The 19,630-nt window shown below is 43.3% G+C and overlaps 1 protein-coding gene across 1 annotated transcript in view; it reads left to right on the forward strand.

Moving 5' to 3' along the window:
- Positions 1–17,614, forward strand: part of CSMD1 (CUB and Sushi multiple domains 1) — a 915,553-nt gene extending 897,939 nt beyond the window's left edge. Inside the window, exons 66-70 of the mRNA XM_035109950.2 lie at positions 3,357–3,518; positions 5,562–5,674; positions 10,348–10,435; positions 11,386–11,518; positions 16,359–17,614. Coding sequence (XP_034965841.2) covers positions 3,357–3,518; positions 5,562–5,674; positions 10,348–10,435; positions 11,386–11,518; positions 16,359–16,518 — 656 coding nt within the window. The 3' untranslated portion in view covers positions 16,519–17,614. The remainder of the gene's footprint in view (positions 1–3,356; positions 3,519–5,561; positions 5,675–10,347; positions 10,436–11,385; positions 11,519–16,358) is intronic.
- The last annotated feature ends 2,016 nt before the right edge of the window (positions 17,615–19,630 follow it).

Consider the following 19,630-nt stretch of genomic DNA (forward strand, 5'->3'; position numbering starts at 1 on the left):
GGGTCCCTTTACCATTTACCTTGCTTAGGATGCCCTGCTAGGGATTTTGGTTTCTCTTACTTTCTCATTTTTGAATCTTTAATTTTAGTTCTCCACATTTCTGAAGCAATTAGCAAATGTGTGTGTCACGGTGGCCGGAGAAGGCTACTTCAGAGTAACGACTCTACACAGCTCTGCATTTTATCTTTTATTGGTGCTGAGTATTTACAGTGCTAATGGCAGTGCTATTTACAAAGACACATCTGTTCAGCTTGAATCAGAACCTCCAAGTGGCTTTTGGCGCATCTTGCGCCAGCATAACAACTTGGGGAGACCCATCCTCTTCCCCCGACGCTTTCTGCGAAGTTCCGGAGTTGGGGGGACTGGTCTGCCCCCCTTCCTTCCTCCTTCCTGTCCCACCTGGGACGATGGCTCTTCTACCCTGCCAGAGCCTTGGACACCACTTCCTGTTTCCCCACTTGAGCTGGAGCTTTCCCTCCTTTCAGCCTCGCTCGGGGCTGGGCTGCAACTCAGGAGGGGAGGGGCTTCGCGATATCCCTTGCCCCTCACAGTGTGGTTTTTAAACCCCTCATTAAAGTTCATCAGCATTTTACGGGGAGGTTGTGCGACATTTATTGTCTGTTGATTTGCTTGAGGGAGGTTATATGATATGACATCAGGAAATGGTTATCCCACATTTTCCGGTGCATTTTCTCATCACTTTCCTTACCAGAAAAAAAGTCTGATCTGAAGCAGGTTTATTGCACAAGATCACCAAATCCTCTTTAATTATGAAACCGAAATATGTATGTGTTTTTGTTTTTTCAAATAGTGATCATATGAAACTTTGTAACAAGATTTCCCAGCTGTTGGGAATTGCAAGTGGGGAAATCACACTTGCACAAAGACTGAGCTTCAACAGTGATGCTGAAGTTGCTGGATTAGATGTGCCATTTGCCTGATCCAGCAGGCTGTTCTTTCTTCCCATGCAAGTGTATCAGAGCAACCAGGGAGCAGCTGTCTTTTATTTGTCTACCCCCCCCCCCGCCCCGGCTCTTCAGCCAAATAATAATAATAAGGTCCCTGTCTTGGGTTATAACCTAAAACCGAAATGTACATGCGTACAATAGGGAGCTTGTCTTTCCTCAGTTTGGGGTTGTGTATGATGACCTTGCCTGGTGGAGAGCCACTACGCGCTTAATTTTGTCACATTGCTAGTGTGGGTGATTCCTTGCAGTTTTCCTAATGCAGTTCTAAGTGTAGTTGGATGCAGGGAAAATTTACCTCAGAATCCTTAAAAATATTCCACACCAATTTCTGTAGCTTTATTTTATACCTCAGTAACTTCCATACGAGATCTTTTAATGCTGCTGAGGCAATGTTTTTAATGCAGTCAACTTCAAATGGTAATAAAATGACGGTACAAAGTGCATTTAATGTGGTGCCGTGCTGTTCCTGAAGATCATTCCACAATGTTTTCTTTCACAAATGAATCCTGTTCAGCAAAGGTTCTCCTACAACTGTAATTAGTGGTTTCCTCTTTCTGTCCCTTTTATTGATTCCTGTTCAGCACAGCTTGAGGGGATTAGTGGTGTATTGCCTCTTAATAAGTCAGCTTTTGTTCATGTGTCAGTTAATTGCTGGTTTCCTCTCACCCCCTCCCCCTTTATAATGAAATGTTGCTATTTTGCAAGATAAGGAATAAAATAAACAATTAAAGGAAGCCGGTAATTAAAACCCTTCCCATGGGAAACAGAAGCTGACTAATAAGCAATGATTCATCACTAATTCCTCAGGCTTGTCAAACAGGAAACAGTAAAACTGCCGTAGGAAACTTATTAGTAAAGGCAAGTAGCATCTGAAGCATCTCAGTAGTTCATTGCCAAATGACACCTAGCGCTTCAGATGGGATGCTTGAGAAATTCAATCTTTATGAATTCTTATATGAGCTGACCTGATCCACACCTCCCAGACTGGTGTGCAGATTGAAATGTGTTTATACTCTGACTTTCAGACATTCTGAATAGCCTAGCACAATTTTTGGCTCCCAAAAAAGTAACAAAATTGTACATTAAGAAATGCAGATATTTAAGTGAAAAGCCGTAAAGGATGCAAGTCTATTGCCCCTGGGAGGACATTCCGGGGGGGGGGGGGGAACACCAGATCATCTTCTTGAAGGCTGGAAAAAGAGTTTAGAACTAAAGGGGGGGGAGAAACAGATGTTGAATTCCCCTTCCCGACCCACATGACATTCCAAGTGCTTGGACCAACTAATTTTGGAGCTCTGCCATTGGTAGGGTCAAACAGGGGGTTCTGAGGGGGGCATGCCAGTGGATGTCCCATCCAAAAAAACCCATCCAAACCTGGAAGAAAATAAGGTGTTGAAGAGGTGTACAAGATTAGTAAATATCCTTCCATCACCTCCATGAGATGACATTTGGGGTGGATTGCTTCCATGCACTTACAAATTTCAGAAGCGCCCTGTGTGACACCAAAATCCGGCACCTCACTAACGCTCACCCTCCATTCTATATCATACTTAGGGTGCCCCTGCGGCTCTGCAGCCAGTGCAGCCGAAATGGTTGTGCGCCCCTAAATCTGCCTCTTTGTCAAACCGGGAGAGTTTTGCATGGATGAGTATACAGTATTACAAACTACTATGTCATTGACATAGGATGTATGGTATTTTCTTGACAGTGTAATTTCTGCTGTAGTAGAAAATGAAGGAAATGGCATAATTACACACATAACAATTGTCAGTATTTGAACATGCAGAATGGAGGTCCATGTAACTTACATCTTCACAAAAATATGGGAATTAGGGGGTTGGGGAGTGAGAAAGCAGTATAGAAATAAATGCAAGTTTCAGCTGCAAATCTGTGCCTAGTTTTTCATATATTCATCTAACTGAAGTCAATGAGACACTTAGGCATGCATACCTTTCGTCAAGAGTACACTCAAACTGCCTTGAATTTGTTCTAAAGGACAGTAAGGAGTATTTCTCTTAGTAGTACAACTTGCATTACGACCAACTGATCATTTCATTATTGTTCCAATGTCTGATCCAAAATCCATTGGTAATAAAGAGGATATGTTTTCTCTCATGTATTTCTTGAGAAGCTGAAGTGAGAGATCCAAAGCAATTTGCTTTGGACTTCAACTGCGGCAGGAAGATGTCACTATGCATAAAGATTCACCATAAGTTCATATACTCTTATTATCATTGATATTATAAATATTTCAATACAACAAAGGTTTTGAAACAATGTGTGGACCCTCTAATAGTGAACTAAATAATGAATATGCAAAGAAGTGGAGAGAGACATCTGCTTGCAATTTGTTGTAGTGATTTACTTCTTTGTTCGTCTTTTCTCCAGTTCCTTCAGATGTATTTTTTATAAATTCATTGTGGAAAGGTTTTTATGAGCATCAAGGGAAAAGACAACCTGCAACTCTAACTGTTGACTGGTTCAATGCTACAAGCAGTAAAGTGAATGCTACATTCATTGAAACATCTAGCACACAGCTCAAGCTATCAGGTGAGGTTTGAAATCCCATTTTGAAGCTGCAATCAAGGTTTCAGAGACATGTTCCTACCTGTTTCGATCCACATGTAGCATGCGTAAGGTAGAAGAAGGGATCTATTTATGCTGCTAGAAAGCCCTATATTATGACACGACACTTAGAAATGATTTGGCTGCTTGCAGCTGAATCTGATGAATGAAATAGGTTTTCATTAAAAGTATTTTTTGCGTGTCAAAATCCCGAAGCCACCCCGTCGTCGATGAATAAGACACAAGGACATGGATATTATGTTAATGGTTATTGGGCAGATTTAGGCCACAACTTTATTGGTTACAGAATGTGAGCGGTATTGACAGGCATTGGAATTGACCCAACTATATCTGACTCCTGCCCATCATGCAGGGAGTAAAGGGTCAACCACCAATAGGGGAAGCCAAGTCAATGCAAACCAACTTGAGCTCCCCCTGGGTTCCCGATGGGGTCGTGGCATGGCTCTAGCCCCACCCCGTGCTTCGGACAAGGTCCACACACCCAGATTCCATTAACAGAATACCCTTAAGCTTGGAGGGGCAGTTGATGACCACACTTCACCTCCCCCATCATAAGATCAACCAATGCCTAACCGCCGAACCTTACAAAGTTGTGACGATTGCTACAAGGTAGGTGAAAACCAATTGGCCCATGCCAATTTGCCAAGTGAAAAAATTCCTACCAGGCCCCTCAACGGTGACCAACCGAGGTCCATAGCAGGCCAATGTCGAAACCTGAAAATAGGGAGGGAGGGAGGGAGATCGAGGAAGTGAGCCATGAAGAAGCTCTCCAGCTCGTGCCTCTGTTTAAATGGGTCCTGGCCCTGCCCCCCAGTCAGTGGATTGGCTGGCTGGAAATGATGTGGCCAGGAACCTCCGGGTAATGCAGGGCTTAGTCCCCTGCCCCCGGAGGGGAGTGGGTGGCCACGTGGTCCACTGCAATCCCTCCCCACTGGGAAGTGGAGCAGATTTGCTAGCTCTATTAACCTGTAGAAGAAATTCCATTCTGTAACCACCACACTTCCCTTTGGTATCTGGCAGTTAGGGGACACTGACATTTTGTTACTGATGTAGATGGGATAATATTTCTGTACATACAAAGTTTGTGCCGTTTTGCTAAGTTTTTCCATGCCAGTGCTTTATAAAAAAAATCTCTATATATCTTACTTCCACAAACTATATTGGTAAATACAATATATACCTTAGTTACTTCTAATTCAAAACATAGACTTTTCTGTGGCATGGTTTTATGATCAGATCTAGCAATTGAAACATTTTTTAAAAATCAAACAGACTCTTAAAAGCTCTGTGCACATTTGCATGTTAATGCACACATTGAACTTACATTAGTTATCAACTGAGGGATAATATGGGCCCCTCCAGACATCATTTTAGAATTTCTGTTTTTTTGGAAGCCGCCCAGAGTGGCTGGGGGAACCCGGCCAGATGGGCGGGGTATAAATAATAAATTATTATTATTATTATTATTATTATTATTATTATTATTATTATTATTATTATCATCATCATCATTATTTGTCCTCAATATGCTAATGGGGAAGTTATACATGATGACATATTAAATACCATTTGTGTCTACAAAAGTTTTGGAGTGGCCATACTGCTTTGTTTGCAACAGGTGTGTGTTTAAAGGGAGAGAGGAAAAACTGTCGTTAATGGAAGGTTTCCTGGTTGGTTTGCCTGTTCATTGCTCAAGTGAAGGGGCTATATGCTAGGCCAAAAAGCTTGTTCATATCTCAGTTGATGACGCTAATATATGATAATCTGAGCATGACTTTTAAAAACTGGTTCAAAGGTGAACCATTGCTTTAAAAGCTGGTTTGCAGGAATACATTACACCATTTATTTAAACGCAGTATTGTTTAATTATGTAGTTTTTTATGTAAATGAAGTTTAAGCTAGCTAAATATTTTATGTCATTTACAGAAAAGGTTAAGATTTTGTTCAGTCTAAAAATACACAGAGTGAACATGTTTTAAAATGCACTTTATATAATTTTCTTTGCAGGCGTTTACAAGAAAGAGGAAGCCCATTTGCTTTTGAAAGTCTATCAAATTAAAAATCCTAGAGAGGGTTCTGCAAGCAAGTTTGAAAATGACAAGTGGGCCTTAGATGGCTATGTAAGTAAACACACATTTATGTGACTCAAATGTTTTCCCCACCTAGTAGAATATCTCTTCTCTCGTATATTTTTACATCTGTGGTGGTATGCATTTTGAAATGTATAAAACCCATCACTACTCACTTGACTCCTTAAGAGAAGTATTTTTCCCCACACATCTGCCTTGTTGCATTTAACATTGCCTTGTTCCCAAATAATGAGACACAGAACAACTAAGAAGGAAGATTTTGCTGGGCCAACTTTCTCATGGACTTTGGGGTATTTTAAAATACTGGAAAATAATATTAATTTCATTACTGTACGTGGTTTCCTTACTTATGAAGGGCCTAATTTGAAGGCAAAAGTTTCTCGTTTTTCAAAAGTAATTATAATCTTCACTGAAAATTATTGTTGAAAGGAAAGCTATGAAATTGCAGAACTGCAATTTCCTAGAGTGTTTTAACAATGTATCCATTGTTCTTCCCGCTTAAGAAATGTGTTCTGAGTTGGATCCAGTAAGCAAGGTGTGCTTTATCAGTCACTGTAAACATTTCAGGAGCCCAGGTTGCTAACCAGATATGTATATGAGAGAAGGAAGGGGAAGCTTTCTCTCTGCAGGATAGGACAGACACACTGATGTGTGAAAGAAGGGTGCAAAGTGAGAAGATTGTGCCCGTCTCCTCTCTGTCTTCCTTTCTGATGCAGAGAGTTATTGCTAGGCAAGACATGTTGTTCTTCCTTTTCGTTTGTCTGTGTAAGGATCCAGCACCAAAAACCACGATACCAAGAGGAAGCAAGTGGTAATGGGTAGAGAAGAGTTTCTTGACATGCCACTCTTGTGACCTATTACTTCATGCAATTTTCCGAAAGCAGCATTTCAGCAAAACTATACATGCATGTCTGAGCGTATATGTACATTCTTCTAAACAGGGCCTCTTTTGGCTTGCATGTAAACTGCAGCTGAGGGGGACCAATTCCAAATTTGGACTGCAGCAGCTGGCCATGGATTAAATTGCCTCTGTCCTCCTCACACCAGGGTCCTGATTCAACTGCTGCCAGTTAGATACCGGGTGAAATTCAAGGCATTGGTTTTGACGTATAAAGTCCTATGGAGCTTGAGACTAGGATACCTGAATGATCATCTCGCCCCTTAAATGCACAATCAATCATTGCATTCTGCATGTGAGATCCATTCTGCACAATGTAAGAATTGTGCCTTTAGCATTGTAGCGCCTACCCTTCGGAATACCCTCGCCATAATATTAGACAGGTGCCATCTCCATTGTCTTGCCAGTGTGAGATTTCCACTTCGGCACAGGCCAGACAAGTTGGACTCATGGCAACCTGAGAATGTGGCAACTAGTCAGCCAAGCCCCATGCTGGGGCTGGGGCTGGGGCTGGAGGTCTTACTATGCTGCTTCAAGACCCCTTAGAGCAGGGGTGTCAAACTCAAATTCATCGGGGGCCGCATCAGCAGTTTGGTCACCCTCAAAGGGCCGGTTGTATCTGTAGGACTATGTGTCCACTCTTTATTATCATAAATTATTGTCACTGCATTCAATTATTACTGTTTTTTGTAATAATGTAATGTTTTTTGTAATAATGTAGTCCCCTTGGAACGCCCTCCCACCAGATGTCAAGGAAATAAACAACTCCCTGACTTTTAGAAGATATCTGAAGGCAGCCCTGTTTAGGGAAGCTTTTTAATATGTGACATTTTAATGTATTTTTAATTTTTGTTGGAAGCCGCCCAGAGTGGCTGGGGAAACCTAGCCAGATGGGCAGGGTACAAATAATAATATATTATTATTATTATTATTATTATTATTATTATTATTATTATGCTATGACACTGTTTCAATTGTATAGTGCAGACTGAGTCCTTGAAGAGTCTCTGGCAGAGTAGGCAGTGGATCAATTGTCTGACTCGGTATAAGGCAGTTTCATGTGTTCACCCTGACTTGTACGCTGAACATTCTCCAGGACGTGGTAAACCACAGTGATTTAGTGGGCATTCAGAAGACCAGTTGCTATGAGAAAAATAATAGCTCACAACTGCTCCATCACACAGTCATCACTATGTAAAAACAAGTGTGTGAATCATCTTTTTTTCCCCCTAGCTCCAACATAGGCTGTAGTCAAGTGTCACTTTCTGAAAGTCTCAGTGATTACTATCAAATTGATATTGGCTGGACAAATAAAGAAACAATGTAGCAAAATTATTTCTGGACTGCAGATGGGATTTTGTGTGCTTGACTATTCCTCCATGGGAATGGGGAAGAGATCATCAAAGATTAAAAACAAACACACACTAGACACCATCTTCTTGACTTTTAAATTTCTGTCTTAGGGTATTATTTTAAAAGTGGAGGAGCATTCAGTCATGTAATTCCCCACAAAGCTGCAGTCTAATGGAAGTCCAGTTACCTGGACTTCCTGTTATCTGCTACTGGTGGGCTGGGTTGTAGAGAAAGGAGGACGAGGATAGCGATGGGTCTCTCTCCAATTTGCTTCCATGAAGCGCACAAAAGTGGAGCAGAGTGTGGAGCGCGAGCCGCCTTCTTCCACCGGGGCGAGGAAGCCGGGGTGCATTAGGGCCCTGTGGGAAAGCGGCCCAAGCAGGGTCCCTCTGTCCAGCTTGTCTGGGTCTTAAATACATACACCTTCCACCCAAAGCGAGAGATCGGCGGGGTGCAGAGATGCGTATGTAAAAGCTCTCTCGAGCACTCTCTCTCTCGTAACTCCTGGGGTTTGCAGCAGCTGTGTTTGGAGGAGGCGTTTACAGCCCAGGATTCATTCTCTCTCTCTCTCTCTCTCTCTCTCTCTCTCTCTCTCTCTCTCTCTCTCTCTCTCTCTCTCTCTCACACACACACACACACACACACACACACACACAGCGCCTAGGATCCGCTTTCCCTGCAACACTCACTTTAACTGACACAGTGATTACTTTCCACTCATTCGGAACGCCTTTCAAAAGAAAAGCGGAGTGCGGGGGGGGGGAACCTCGGCAGGGTGCAGAGATACGTGCGTAAAAGTGCGCTCTCTCTCTCTCTCGTAACTCCTGGGGTTTGCAGCAGCTGTGTTTACATGGTGATTACTTCGGGAGAACTGCTGGAAAGATCCTGGAGATCCTCCCTCGATCAGTGCAGATTTTTTAAAAAAAGTTTCTTCTCTCCTCTCTTAAACATCTCCCCCACCATCGATCTCACTCTTGCTCTCTTGAAACTTAACATACTCTCTCTGCCTCTCATCCCCGCCCAGTCTCACTGCTGCTTCTCCCCATTTGCTGTAACAAACAAATTTCTGGTTTGGGTTTTTAAAGTTGCTTTTGAAACCCCAGAATCATATCTTCTTGTTGTTCAGGAGTTCAAAAAGGGGTGCATGGTTCTCACACGCTCCCAGCTCCTCCACGGCATCTCCTCCCTGCTGGAGGAGCCGCCCTCCAGCCCCACAGCGCTTGCCCGACTCCACCATGCCGCGATGCACGGTGCTCGGGGCCTCCGTCCAGCCAGAGGAGCCGCCCTCCAGCCGCTGCCCGCCCAGAGGGAAACATGGGGGTGGGGGTGAGGGTGGGGGCGCTTGAGGAATCTGTGCACCACGCGGCGCCAGATAAGCTGAAGACGGCCCTGGCGCTCGGGCGGCCAGCGCCGTCGCTGCTTCAGCTGCTGCTCGTCGCCTCGGACTCGGAGGAACGGAGGAAGTGCGACAGGGCGAGGAAGGGGAAGGAGCTGGGCGCGCGCGCTCTCAGGTTCCACCGCCTCCCCGCCTGCGGGGCCCTGTGCCCCCTGCAGGGCATTGCAGGCATTGCAGGGAAGCGCCTCTGCAGCCAGCAGCAAGCAGCAAGAGGAGGGAAAGCTGCGAGTGGCAAGCGGCGGGCGAACGGGCAGGCAAGTGACGGGCAGGCAAGCGGCGGCTACACGGGCCACATGACGAGGTCTGGCGGGCCGTATTTGGCCCGCGGGCCTTGTCTTTGACACCCGTGCCTTAGAGGAAGCTCCTCGTAATCTATGGCTCCAGCCCAAGGCAATCCAAACCGGAGCTCTTAGCACTTGTCATTGCTGTTTTCTACTCCTTCTACAACCAGGACAAAAATCAAGGAGGAGGCAAGAGGGCCAAAGAAAGGATGTCTTGGGGAGGGCAGGTGGGACACCCCTGAGAGTTGCATCTGACCCCATAGCCTACATCAGAGCTTTGCAAACTGTGTGTTGCAACACATTAGTGTGTCAGCTGCAGTGTGTGTGCTGCGCGAATGCTCCCCGTGCTCCTCCCGGAACTGGAAAGTGGTTAGTTTAACTTCCGGTTTACTAGTACAAACTGAATTGCTGTGTTGCGAAATGATGCAGGTCTAAAAAGTGTGTCACCAACATGAAAAATTTGGAAGGCTCTGGCCTCATCTCTTCCTTGATAACTGCAGCATTCCTTTCAAGTATTTAATAATTTGTAATCTAACAAACGCTACAAATGCAAAAGGGTCTTCATCATGATGTATAGTTTTATTTGTTCAAATCTGTTCAAATGAAAACCAGGATTTTTGTGTTATTAAAAAATGTTTGGCTGTTTTAACTATTCTGATGATTTTGTTTCATTGGTGTATCAGTAATCATGAAATGCAAACAAAAAAAGATGGTTCCATTGTCCACTCTTGATTTTAATGTTTTCAGGAATCTTGATACATTCTCTTTGTTCTAGGTGTCATCGGGACTCGACAGAGGTGTCTTCACATATCAAGGTGACATACACGGAAAAGATTTTGGAAGATTTATGCTCCAAAGACAAAGTAGGAATGCTGCTATAACCCTATATAGTGTCATATAGTCTATTATTGAATACTGATAACCTCAAATCACTGTGCCAAATCACTGTGCCAACCATTGAAGTAAATAAAAGCATATTTATTGTATTCAATTACTACCACATCGTCTCAATTAGTTTAAATGTGCCATTAAATATCTAATTCAACTATTTCATGCTGCCACTTCATTTTTTGATGCAACAGCAACCTAATAAGATAACTGCAGGATGCTTCTATGAAGACCATCAATGCAGAATGATGATTATAACAGTGCTTTAAATGGCTTTTGCAACTTAGTCTTTAATATGTTCTGTGCAGTTTAAATGACTTTGGTAGTCCTGAATTCTGTATGTATCTTCAAACTGTAGGGAAAAAGCTAGGTTGCGTTTTCCAAGACTATTAAGGGATATTGTTACCAATTGTGGATCAGATTAAATTTGAATATTCTGAATCCTTTTTTCAAGCTTTGCCAGGGGATGGAGGTGATGATGATGACAGAATTTACATAGGGTGTGTGTGATGTTAGAATCCTCCTGTTGGAACCATGAGAAGCCAATGGTCTGAGGCAGGCGTCCCCAAACTTCGGCCCTGCAGATGTTTTGGAATACAATTCCCACCATCCCTGACCACTGGTCCTTTTAGCTAGGGATCATGGGAGTTGTAGGCCAAAACATCTGGAGGGTTGCAGTTTGGGGGTGCCTGGTCTGAGGAAAGCAGCTGCATGCATTCATATAGGATTATATAGCTCAGCACTTATTTATAGATCTAGACATCTTATACATGTTTATTGCATTTACAAAATACATTGCATTCATACAAGTACTTTAAAAAATTGTGCTTGTTTTGCCAGCCATACTTCTGTTGGATTAACATGCTTATACTTGCATCCCTTTAAAAAAATCATTTTCTTTCCCTTCCCTTCATTTTCTTTTCAGGTCCTTTAAGTACGGGCGCAGATCATCCCAATCACTTCTATGGTACAAACAGCAGTTCTGTTGCAGCTGCAATCCTGGTACCGTTCTTTGCTCTAATATTATCAGGGTTTGCATTTTACCTCTACAAACACAGGTATGCTGGATCTAATCTCTTGTGACATATTTAATTAAGTGCACAAAGTTCTGCCTGTTGAGAGTAGAGAGAAGAGAAAGCTTTAACAAAGATTAACTGCTCAAATTTTACAAGGTACAAATTTGATAGCCCAAGCAGCAAAACAACAAGTAACATTTTGGTAGCTTCTAATGAAAATTGGTTGCAGATACAAACAGTTTGAGTCCAACAACTTCTGGAGTAGCCTAACTATTTTGCATTTTTGAGTTTGTATGCAGTTCTCAAGCCAAGTACCAGGTAATGGGTACAAACTGCATATATTTGGCTAAGTGTGGATAAAAATTCATACATTAGTGAGAATAACCGCCCCGAGACTTCAGGGTATAGGGCAGTATATATATTCAATAAATAATAATATGAAGAATATGTGTACATTTGCATTGAAAATACATATATGAGGGGAAATTTGCATGCAAATGTAGATTTTCATGAAAAAAATTTTTTTTAAAAAATGCAAAATGATGTGGAGAGCTGCACTTACAATTGGAAAAATTAGAAACTGAGAGAAACCAAAATGGACAGATTTGCCCAAGTCTAATCTGGTGAGCTGCAGGTTGGGTTGGGTGATATCTGGTTTTCAGCAACTAAAACATCGTGATATACTGATATATCACGATGTTTGAAATTGCCCAGCCCTACTCCACACCACGCTTGCTCTGCTGAGAAGTGGGCTTCCTTAAGCTCCCCACCTCTCTGCTGATCAATGAAATGTTAGCTGGCAATACATTGTAATTTCCTGGCTGCTGCTAGCGCAGACAGAGTGACGTGCACTGCGCTGGCATCAGCCGGGGAGGCGCAATGTATTGCCGGCTCAAAAAGTCTAAAACTGGTACAGTGGTGCCTCGCTTAACGAATGCCCTGGAAGACAAATTTTTCACTAGAGAAATGGATTTTGCGATTGGAGGTTGCCTCGCAAGACGATGAGGTTTTCTATGGCTGCCACTTCGTCTTGCGAAGCGTGGCCATAGAAAAAAAAACCTCCAACTGCAAAGTCCAGCGTGCAGCGAAAAATTGCCAGGGCTTTTTGCCTTGGCTTGGGGAAGGCAGGCGGCAAAACACCCCCACACCGCCGCACTTCGGCTCCGGGGTTCAGAGCCGCTTGTCCCTCCCCCCACCCGACAGATCCGACATTTGCCTCTGTCGGGTGGGGGGAGGGAGCATCGGACTGTGCCGCTTCTTGCCGCGGAAAGCCAGCACGGAACGCAACTTCGGAGACTTCCGAAGCTGCGTTCCGTGCCAGGGGAGGCAGGCAAGAGGCAGCGGTGGGGGAAGGTCTTCCCCCGCCGCCACTTCTCGCTGTGAAAAGCCGGCATGGGGCTTGGCAGCGGTGGGGGAAAGGTGCAGGATCGTTCCTTCGCCTTTCCCCCACCCCGCCCGACAGAGCCGGATCCGACGATGCTTCTGAAGCTTCGTCCGATCCGGCTCTGTTGTTGGCAGCAGCGGCGCTTGCTCTCTTGGCTCGGGAAAGCGCCTGCCTTCCTTCCCCGAGCCAAGAGAGCAAGTGCCGCCGCCACCACCAGTTCCCCCGGAGCCCATAGGAACACATTAATTGACTTTTAATGCATTCCTATGGGAAACGGTGCCTCGCTAGACGAAATTTTCGTAGGACGAATTGAGTCCTGGAACGAATTAATTTCGTCTAGCGAGGCACCACTGTATTGTGGTTTGACCATTGTACCAGTTCCAGACAATTAATTGTTAACATTGCCCAGCCACAGGTTCACCACCCCTAGGCAATGGGTATTGATACATCACTTAGGACCAGTAAGGGGCCAGAGCACAATCGTGGTTTCACCCAGGGGTATATTGCAAGTGAAACGCCCTCTGCACCCAGCACTCTGAAGGAGAAATAAGCTGCGGCTCTTTCACTTGCAATATACCCTCGGGTGAAACCCATCATTCTCTGGCCCTCATACAACTGTGGGATGTAGCTTGTTCCTCCCTTTGCTCATTTAAACTTCTGCATTGAGGGGTATGCGACTGCCTGCCCCTCAGCAGAGAAGTGGAATGGAGTCCCTATCCCACCACCAGGTTGTGTGAGGCAGAGATGAGTTGAGGGCTCTGTTAGACTTCTCCATTGAGAAGCAGGCAGCCACATGCCCCTCATTGGAGAAAGAGGTAGCTCAACTGACCCCCAAATCTGTGCCAAGGCAGCAGAGGATGAGTGAGGCAGGCGCCATTGCTGCCATGGGACAGAGGAAGAGGCAGCCCCCAGGGAGCTGAAAAGCTGATCAAGCCCCCCCCCCCGCTTTTTTGGCTCATGTGGGGCAGGTGGATTAGCTTTTCCATGACGGGTTACCTCTTTCTCCCAGGAGAAAAAGATAGCCCGCCCCTATGAAGGCAGAGGCAGCTACCAGTGCCTGGCTACCTTTGCCCAGGAGGGAGAGCTGTGTGTTTCATCTGGGGTGGTCGGTCACCCCAGGAGTAAAGACACAGCGCACCCGCTTGGGCAAAGGCAGGCACCTTGCCTCACTACCTTGTTCCCTCCATGCACCAGACTGCCTCTTTCCCCATGAGGTGCCAGGGTGAAACCACCTCAGCTCTCCCAGCAGGAGTGGTGGCAATTTAAGCTAGGGTAAATGTTCCTCCCTCTGTTTCAACATTCTGGTATGTCACACCAGATCGCTGTGTTGAAAAGCTGACATCACCTGGCCTCAATTGTATCATACAAAATATACATAGCACATTAACAGTGCAATCTTCTACTCAGAAATAATACATTTTGAGTTTACTGATACTTACTCCAAGGCACAGGATCCATAGCCTAAGGTTTATTAAACAGTGGACATGAGACAGCCAAAAGTCATCACTTTCAAGGGAGATATTGAAGCACATGCTTAATTTTTTCCATTTAAATTTATGAGACTTGAAAGGATTTCTGCATTGTGCCTTACATGTGCTTCCCCCCCCCCAGTGCCTTATGAATGTTAGTGGGGGTGGGGAGCTTAGAATAAATAGATAAACGGACCCTACTGGTACATGGGAGCTTATGGGAGTGCTGCTAGAGTTGGTCTAACATAAAACAATGTCTGTCCGAGAAGATAGATTAGTTTTAAATAAGCATACATGCAACACTCTTAAAAGTACTAGAAGTAACAGATCTTGAATGTCCTAAACTACAACCCTGTTAAGAGACAAAATAACCTTCAGCAGAAGGATCATTTTTATGTCTTACAAATTAAGGTGGTGTGTAGTAGTTTTGAGTCAGGTGCCCCTGCCCTTGGGAGGAAGCTTGAATGCAAAGGCTGCTGCACACATATCGAAAGTGTGTAAATGGGGTGTTGCCTAGCTTAAATAGGAATTCAGAACAATATTTTTCAGTTTTGCCCAACTACAGTAGGGCATCAAAGACAGGGAATGTATTGGCAAAAAAAAAAAAACCTTTACATACCTCTTCATGATCAAGTTTTTTCAGTACATCTCAGGGTATCTGAAATGAGAATTAAAAAAAAAAAAACAACCCATGAATATAACAGATTAAAACTTGTTCTTACTAAGATTTGTAGCATGACCCTTTGCAAGATTGCAGCAATCATGTGGTGCTGTCACTGAAGCATGAGACTATGGTAAAATGCTGTGCACACACAGCTTCGTACAAGGAGGGCTTTCCTAATCCCCTCTAAAAGGAAATGCAGAGTTCATGGCCCTATTGGGATGAGTTCTAGAACTACCCAAGAGTTCCAGAACTACTGGGGGCACGGGCAAACCTTTCTTCCAGTTTAAGTCCCTAACACCTTGGCAGATGCCACCAGATGGGAAGGGGCTTTGGGACAATTGTGAGGAGCTGCTCCTGGAATGGAGAAACTTAAAAGCAAGGCATGAACAGAGCAGTCTCCTGCCAGTCTGAATCCTGGCCCTGGGCCGTTGCTCAAATAAACAGGGAATCCTCTGCTTGTGCAGAGCTCCATGTCTTCATCTGCCCCCATGGTCACTCTAGAACTACTGTGTTTCTCCGAAAATAAGACACCGTCTTATATTTATTTTTCAAAAAAAAAAAACCCCACTATGGCTTATTTTCAGGGGATTTCTTATTTTTTCCCCTCCTCCTCCTGCCGCAGCCGGCATTGCTGCTGCGCCTATCACTTTTCGGGGTATGGCTTATATTCCTTAAATGCTTAAAAATCCTGCTATGGCTTATTTTATGACTACGTCTTAAAATAGGAGAAACAGGGTATTTGATTGCAATTCTGACCACAGGATTGCAACCCATTTTTCCCAGTCAGCCCACTACAATCTCAAGAAACTTTGAAATTATTTACATTATATTAATGAAAAGAATGACAGTAAACCCTGCTGCTAAAATTCAGAAAGATTGCAGCTATTTGTGGCTCTTGAAATCAATTTTTAAAAATGACCAAAAAGGGAAATGATTTGAAGGCATTTCTTGCCATTTAGCAGGCTTTTAAGAACTGGAAAGAAAACATTCAGAACCTACCAGGAAGCAATTCCCATCTGTTCCATTCCACTTTTGGCAGCATCTACTACTATATTGCTTGAAGTGTTTATTTCACTTAAAGTCAGGATTAATGATTAAACCTAGCAGAGAAATAAAGGTATTTTTGCCCTACAGTTTAGCAGACTGAATAGCAGACTGCACTAAAAGGAATAGATTCCCCCCCCCCCCGGTATTACTGGTAGGAAATGTTATGAATTAAGTGATAATGAGCTTTCATCTTTTCCCTGTCATGGTTTTTGCATGTTTTCTTCACAAGAAACAAGTTACATGAATTGAGAAGTTGGTGACAACACTTTCGATGGCTGAGGCTCTGATTTTTATCCTCCTCTTCCCTCCCCACTCCAGAACAAGACCAAAAGTGCAGTACAATGGTTATGCTGGACATGAAAACAGCAATGGACAAGCGTCATTTGAAAATCCTATGTATGATACAAACTTAAAACCCACAGAGGCAAAAGCTGTGAGATTTGACACAACTCTGAACACAGTTTGTACAGTGGTATAGCCTTCAGTGCCCAGTTTGACTGATTCATAGCCATACCTCTGATGGACAAGCAGTAATTCCTTTGGTGCCATATACCAGTTTCCCTTCTCTAGGCTTCGCTGCTGTGATCTTTTTAACATCTACCGGCATAGACGCAGCAAGGCTTTCTGGTGAAACGTCAAGTCTTCTGGGGAATCAAGACCAAGATAATTTCTTCATCTCAAAGGTGGATTTGAAATACCTGGCTGCATTTGCTCCAAATCAAGGCACACTTTGAAGGAAGACTGCCAAGTCATATCCATCTGTCATATTTAAATGCCTCAGACTTTCACATTTGTAAGTGGCTGGATGCCTTTCAATGCAATCTTCTGGGCACTCAGATCACTCCATTGGGAACTGTGACAAACAATAGCACCATAAATTATCCCCAGAAATAAGAACATTCAGGAGGAGATTTAAACAACAACAACAAAAAGAAGCTTTCTTGAAAGAGAAGACAAGACAACCTTCCTCGGGGGCTGCACACACATCGACAAAATGCTTTACCATTGAAATCTTGTCAACTGTTAGAACAACCCTACAGTATATCTCAGATATTCATACATAAGGCAGTCTACAAACTTCCCAGTCAGCTGTTGTATTGCAAAATGTTAATGCACAATTTTTTGCACTAGTGTGGTATGAATGACTGAGTATGATACTGGTTAAAAACAAAAACAAAATATACAGGGTTTATACACACTATCCATTGTATATAAGCATTTACTCATCTTTTTTTTGTCCTGTGACGCATTCCATAATAATTTTACCTAGCACGTATATGTTATACAATGACTCCTATTCCTGGTAGAGTGACTTGTGACTATGAAGAGACTATATTTTGGTTTATTTTCCATGTAAACTCCAGTACAAACCAGCCAGGTTTGGAGGTGGTGGGGTGGGGAGCCCATGTTTACAAATCTTCATTCCCAGCCTTGTTTCTGTTTTCTCTCTCACTTCATTCATTCTTTTTTCTCAGCATCATACTCTGTAACAGCAGGGGAGTCAGGCAGCTACTGCTGCTTGCCATGTACAAAATGTGAATAGTAATTTATTTTAGATAGTTCATAAAGCCTGTGGGCCCGTGCTCACAATACAGTCTTCCCTTTTGCATTTGTTTGCCATCTTCTTTTTTCCCCACGTGGAAACTACATTGTTTTCTAATGTTACATAGAAATTACAAATGCATTGCAAGAGAGTATGTAAAACTCAAGCCACATCCAACATGCAACCCGCCACTGCTACCACTACACTTTCCAATGGGGTGTCTGTATGTGTGTGAGTGTGTGAATGTCTTTGTTAGCTAAAGTTTTTAACCAATACTGCTTGATGCTTTTGTAATCACACAGCTTGACAGAGCAAGTTTGAGATGTACGTTGGAAATACTCCTCAAAGTTACTGCAGCAAGGGTAGCTGCTATCTTCTCAAAACAAAAACGGGGACATGGCAGAATTAACTGAGAGGTTGTTGATTCACCCAAGTCTTTTACCTATAATACTAACTCATGGGTGGCACAGAGAGGAGGGTAAGAAAACTATGGGGATAGCTGTGGCATGATTAGACCTCTCCTGCTGCCTACTCCTCAACTCAGTAGGCAAGGGTGAAAACCAGAAACAAGGGACTTAGAGTGGCACCAGTTCATACTTTGACCTTCCTTTATGTCAGAACTTTCCAAAAATGTTGGCCACACCCACACTAATTTAATCAAACCAACTATATTACATTTCAAAAATTATATTCGATTTTAGATTGTATTTCTATTGGTTTCCAAAAGAGGAACAAGCACCATTGTACGTCGCCAATGATTTGCCACCTGACATTTAAAAACAAACAAACAGACAGAATGATTTATATTAATATTCTGACACCCAGAGGTCCTTCACATCAAGTACACAGGCCAGGTTCCAAACACCTGCACTACTGCTTCCACACACCAAAAGGATCTTTGGAGTCATGTTTCCCAAACATTACCCCCAGAAAGTCATATGTCAAACCACTTTTGACGAGGCTTTCAAAAGCAGATTGCCATACGGCAGGGGCAATTTTTATTCCTTGTTCAAAGTGGGGGCGGCAGGAATTCCACTCAAGTAGCTCTTTGGATCCAGTCCATTATGAACCCCGACACCAAACTAAACCAATCGCCAAAAATAAGCATTAGCAGAAAAGAATATATATCGGTTTATATTAAATGGCAAGAAAAAGTTTGCAGGGCAATCTTTGATCAAAGTAGAAAACCTTACATGATTTTTGATGGAAGATACCAGCAATGCCAATAAGTTCAGCTTCTTCATCTTTTTTTAAAGAAAAAAATGTTTAATATTAGAAACCTTGGCACTGTCTGGACATTTTTGCTTTGCTTTAGAGGCAGATGACTTTATTATTATTCCACATGCGTTTACAATTTTATATGATATCTGACAGATTTGGGCATTCTCTGGAAGGACAACAGTGATCAGATTAAAATAGCCCCCCTTTCATGAAGAAGCATTGCTTCCAGTGTAGATTGCACTGTTGTATACTGGAGAAAGGGAAACTTTGAATTGCTGCCTCTGAAGTCACTTTATTTCAATATTAGTGATGGCAGATGTAACCAAAGTCATGGGGGGGGGAATACAAAATATGAAGGGAGAATGGGTTTGGGTCCCCTGCCCCCAATTCTTACCCTGTCTGTATGAAGAGTAAGAAGAAGGAAAGTTTTGTAAAATAGTGTTACCACTCTATGTCCTGAGTGGGAGATCCAAGTGCACTTATCTGCACGCAGGGATCTCTTGTATATTGCAGGGTGGGAAGCTGGTTCATTTCAATGGGCTGGGCTGCACATGAGAAAGCAAGTCTGCGCATGGGCTGGCTCCATTCACTGCAATGAACTGGGGGAGCATTTCAGACAAAGGAGCTCCATGGATGAGCCAGAAGAATTCATTAGAGCACGGTTTTCAACTTTTCGTTCTTTAGAATCTGAAAATCCCAACTTGATTTATTCTAGGGGAGTATAATTAAACAAGAAATAAGGCTGTTCACGTTAGAATAATAAACCAACTTTTTTTTTTACTTAATGGAGGCAAAACAACCATTTCTCTCTGATATGCTCCAATCT

Source organism: Zootoca vivipara, chromosome 3, assembly GCF_963506605.1.
Source record: "Zootoca vivipara chromosome 3, rZooViv1.1, whole genome shotgun sequence".
NCBI lineage: Eukaryota > Metazoa > Chordata > Lepidosauria > Squamata > Lacertidae > Zootoca > Zootoca vivipara.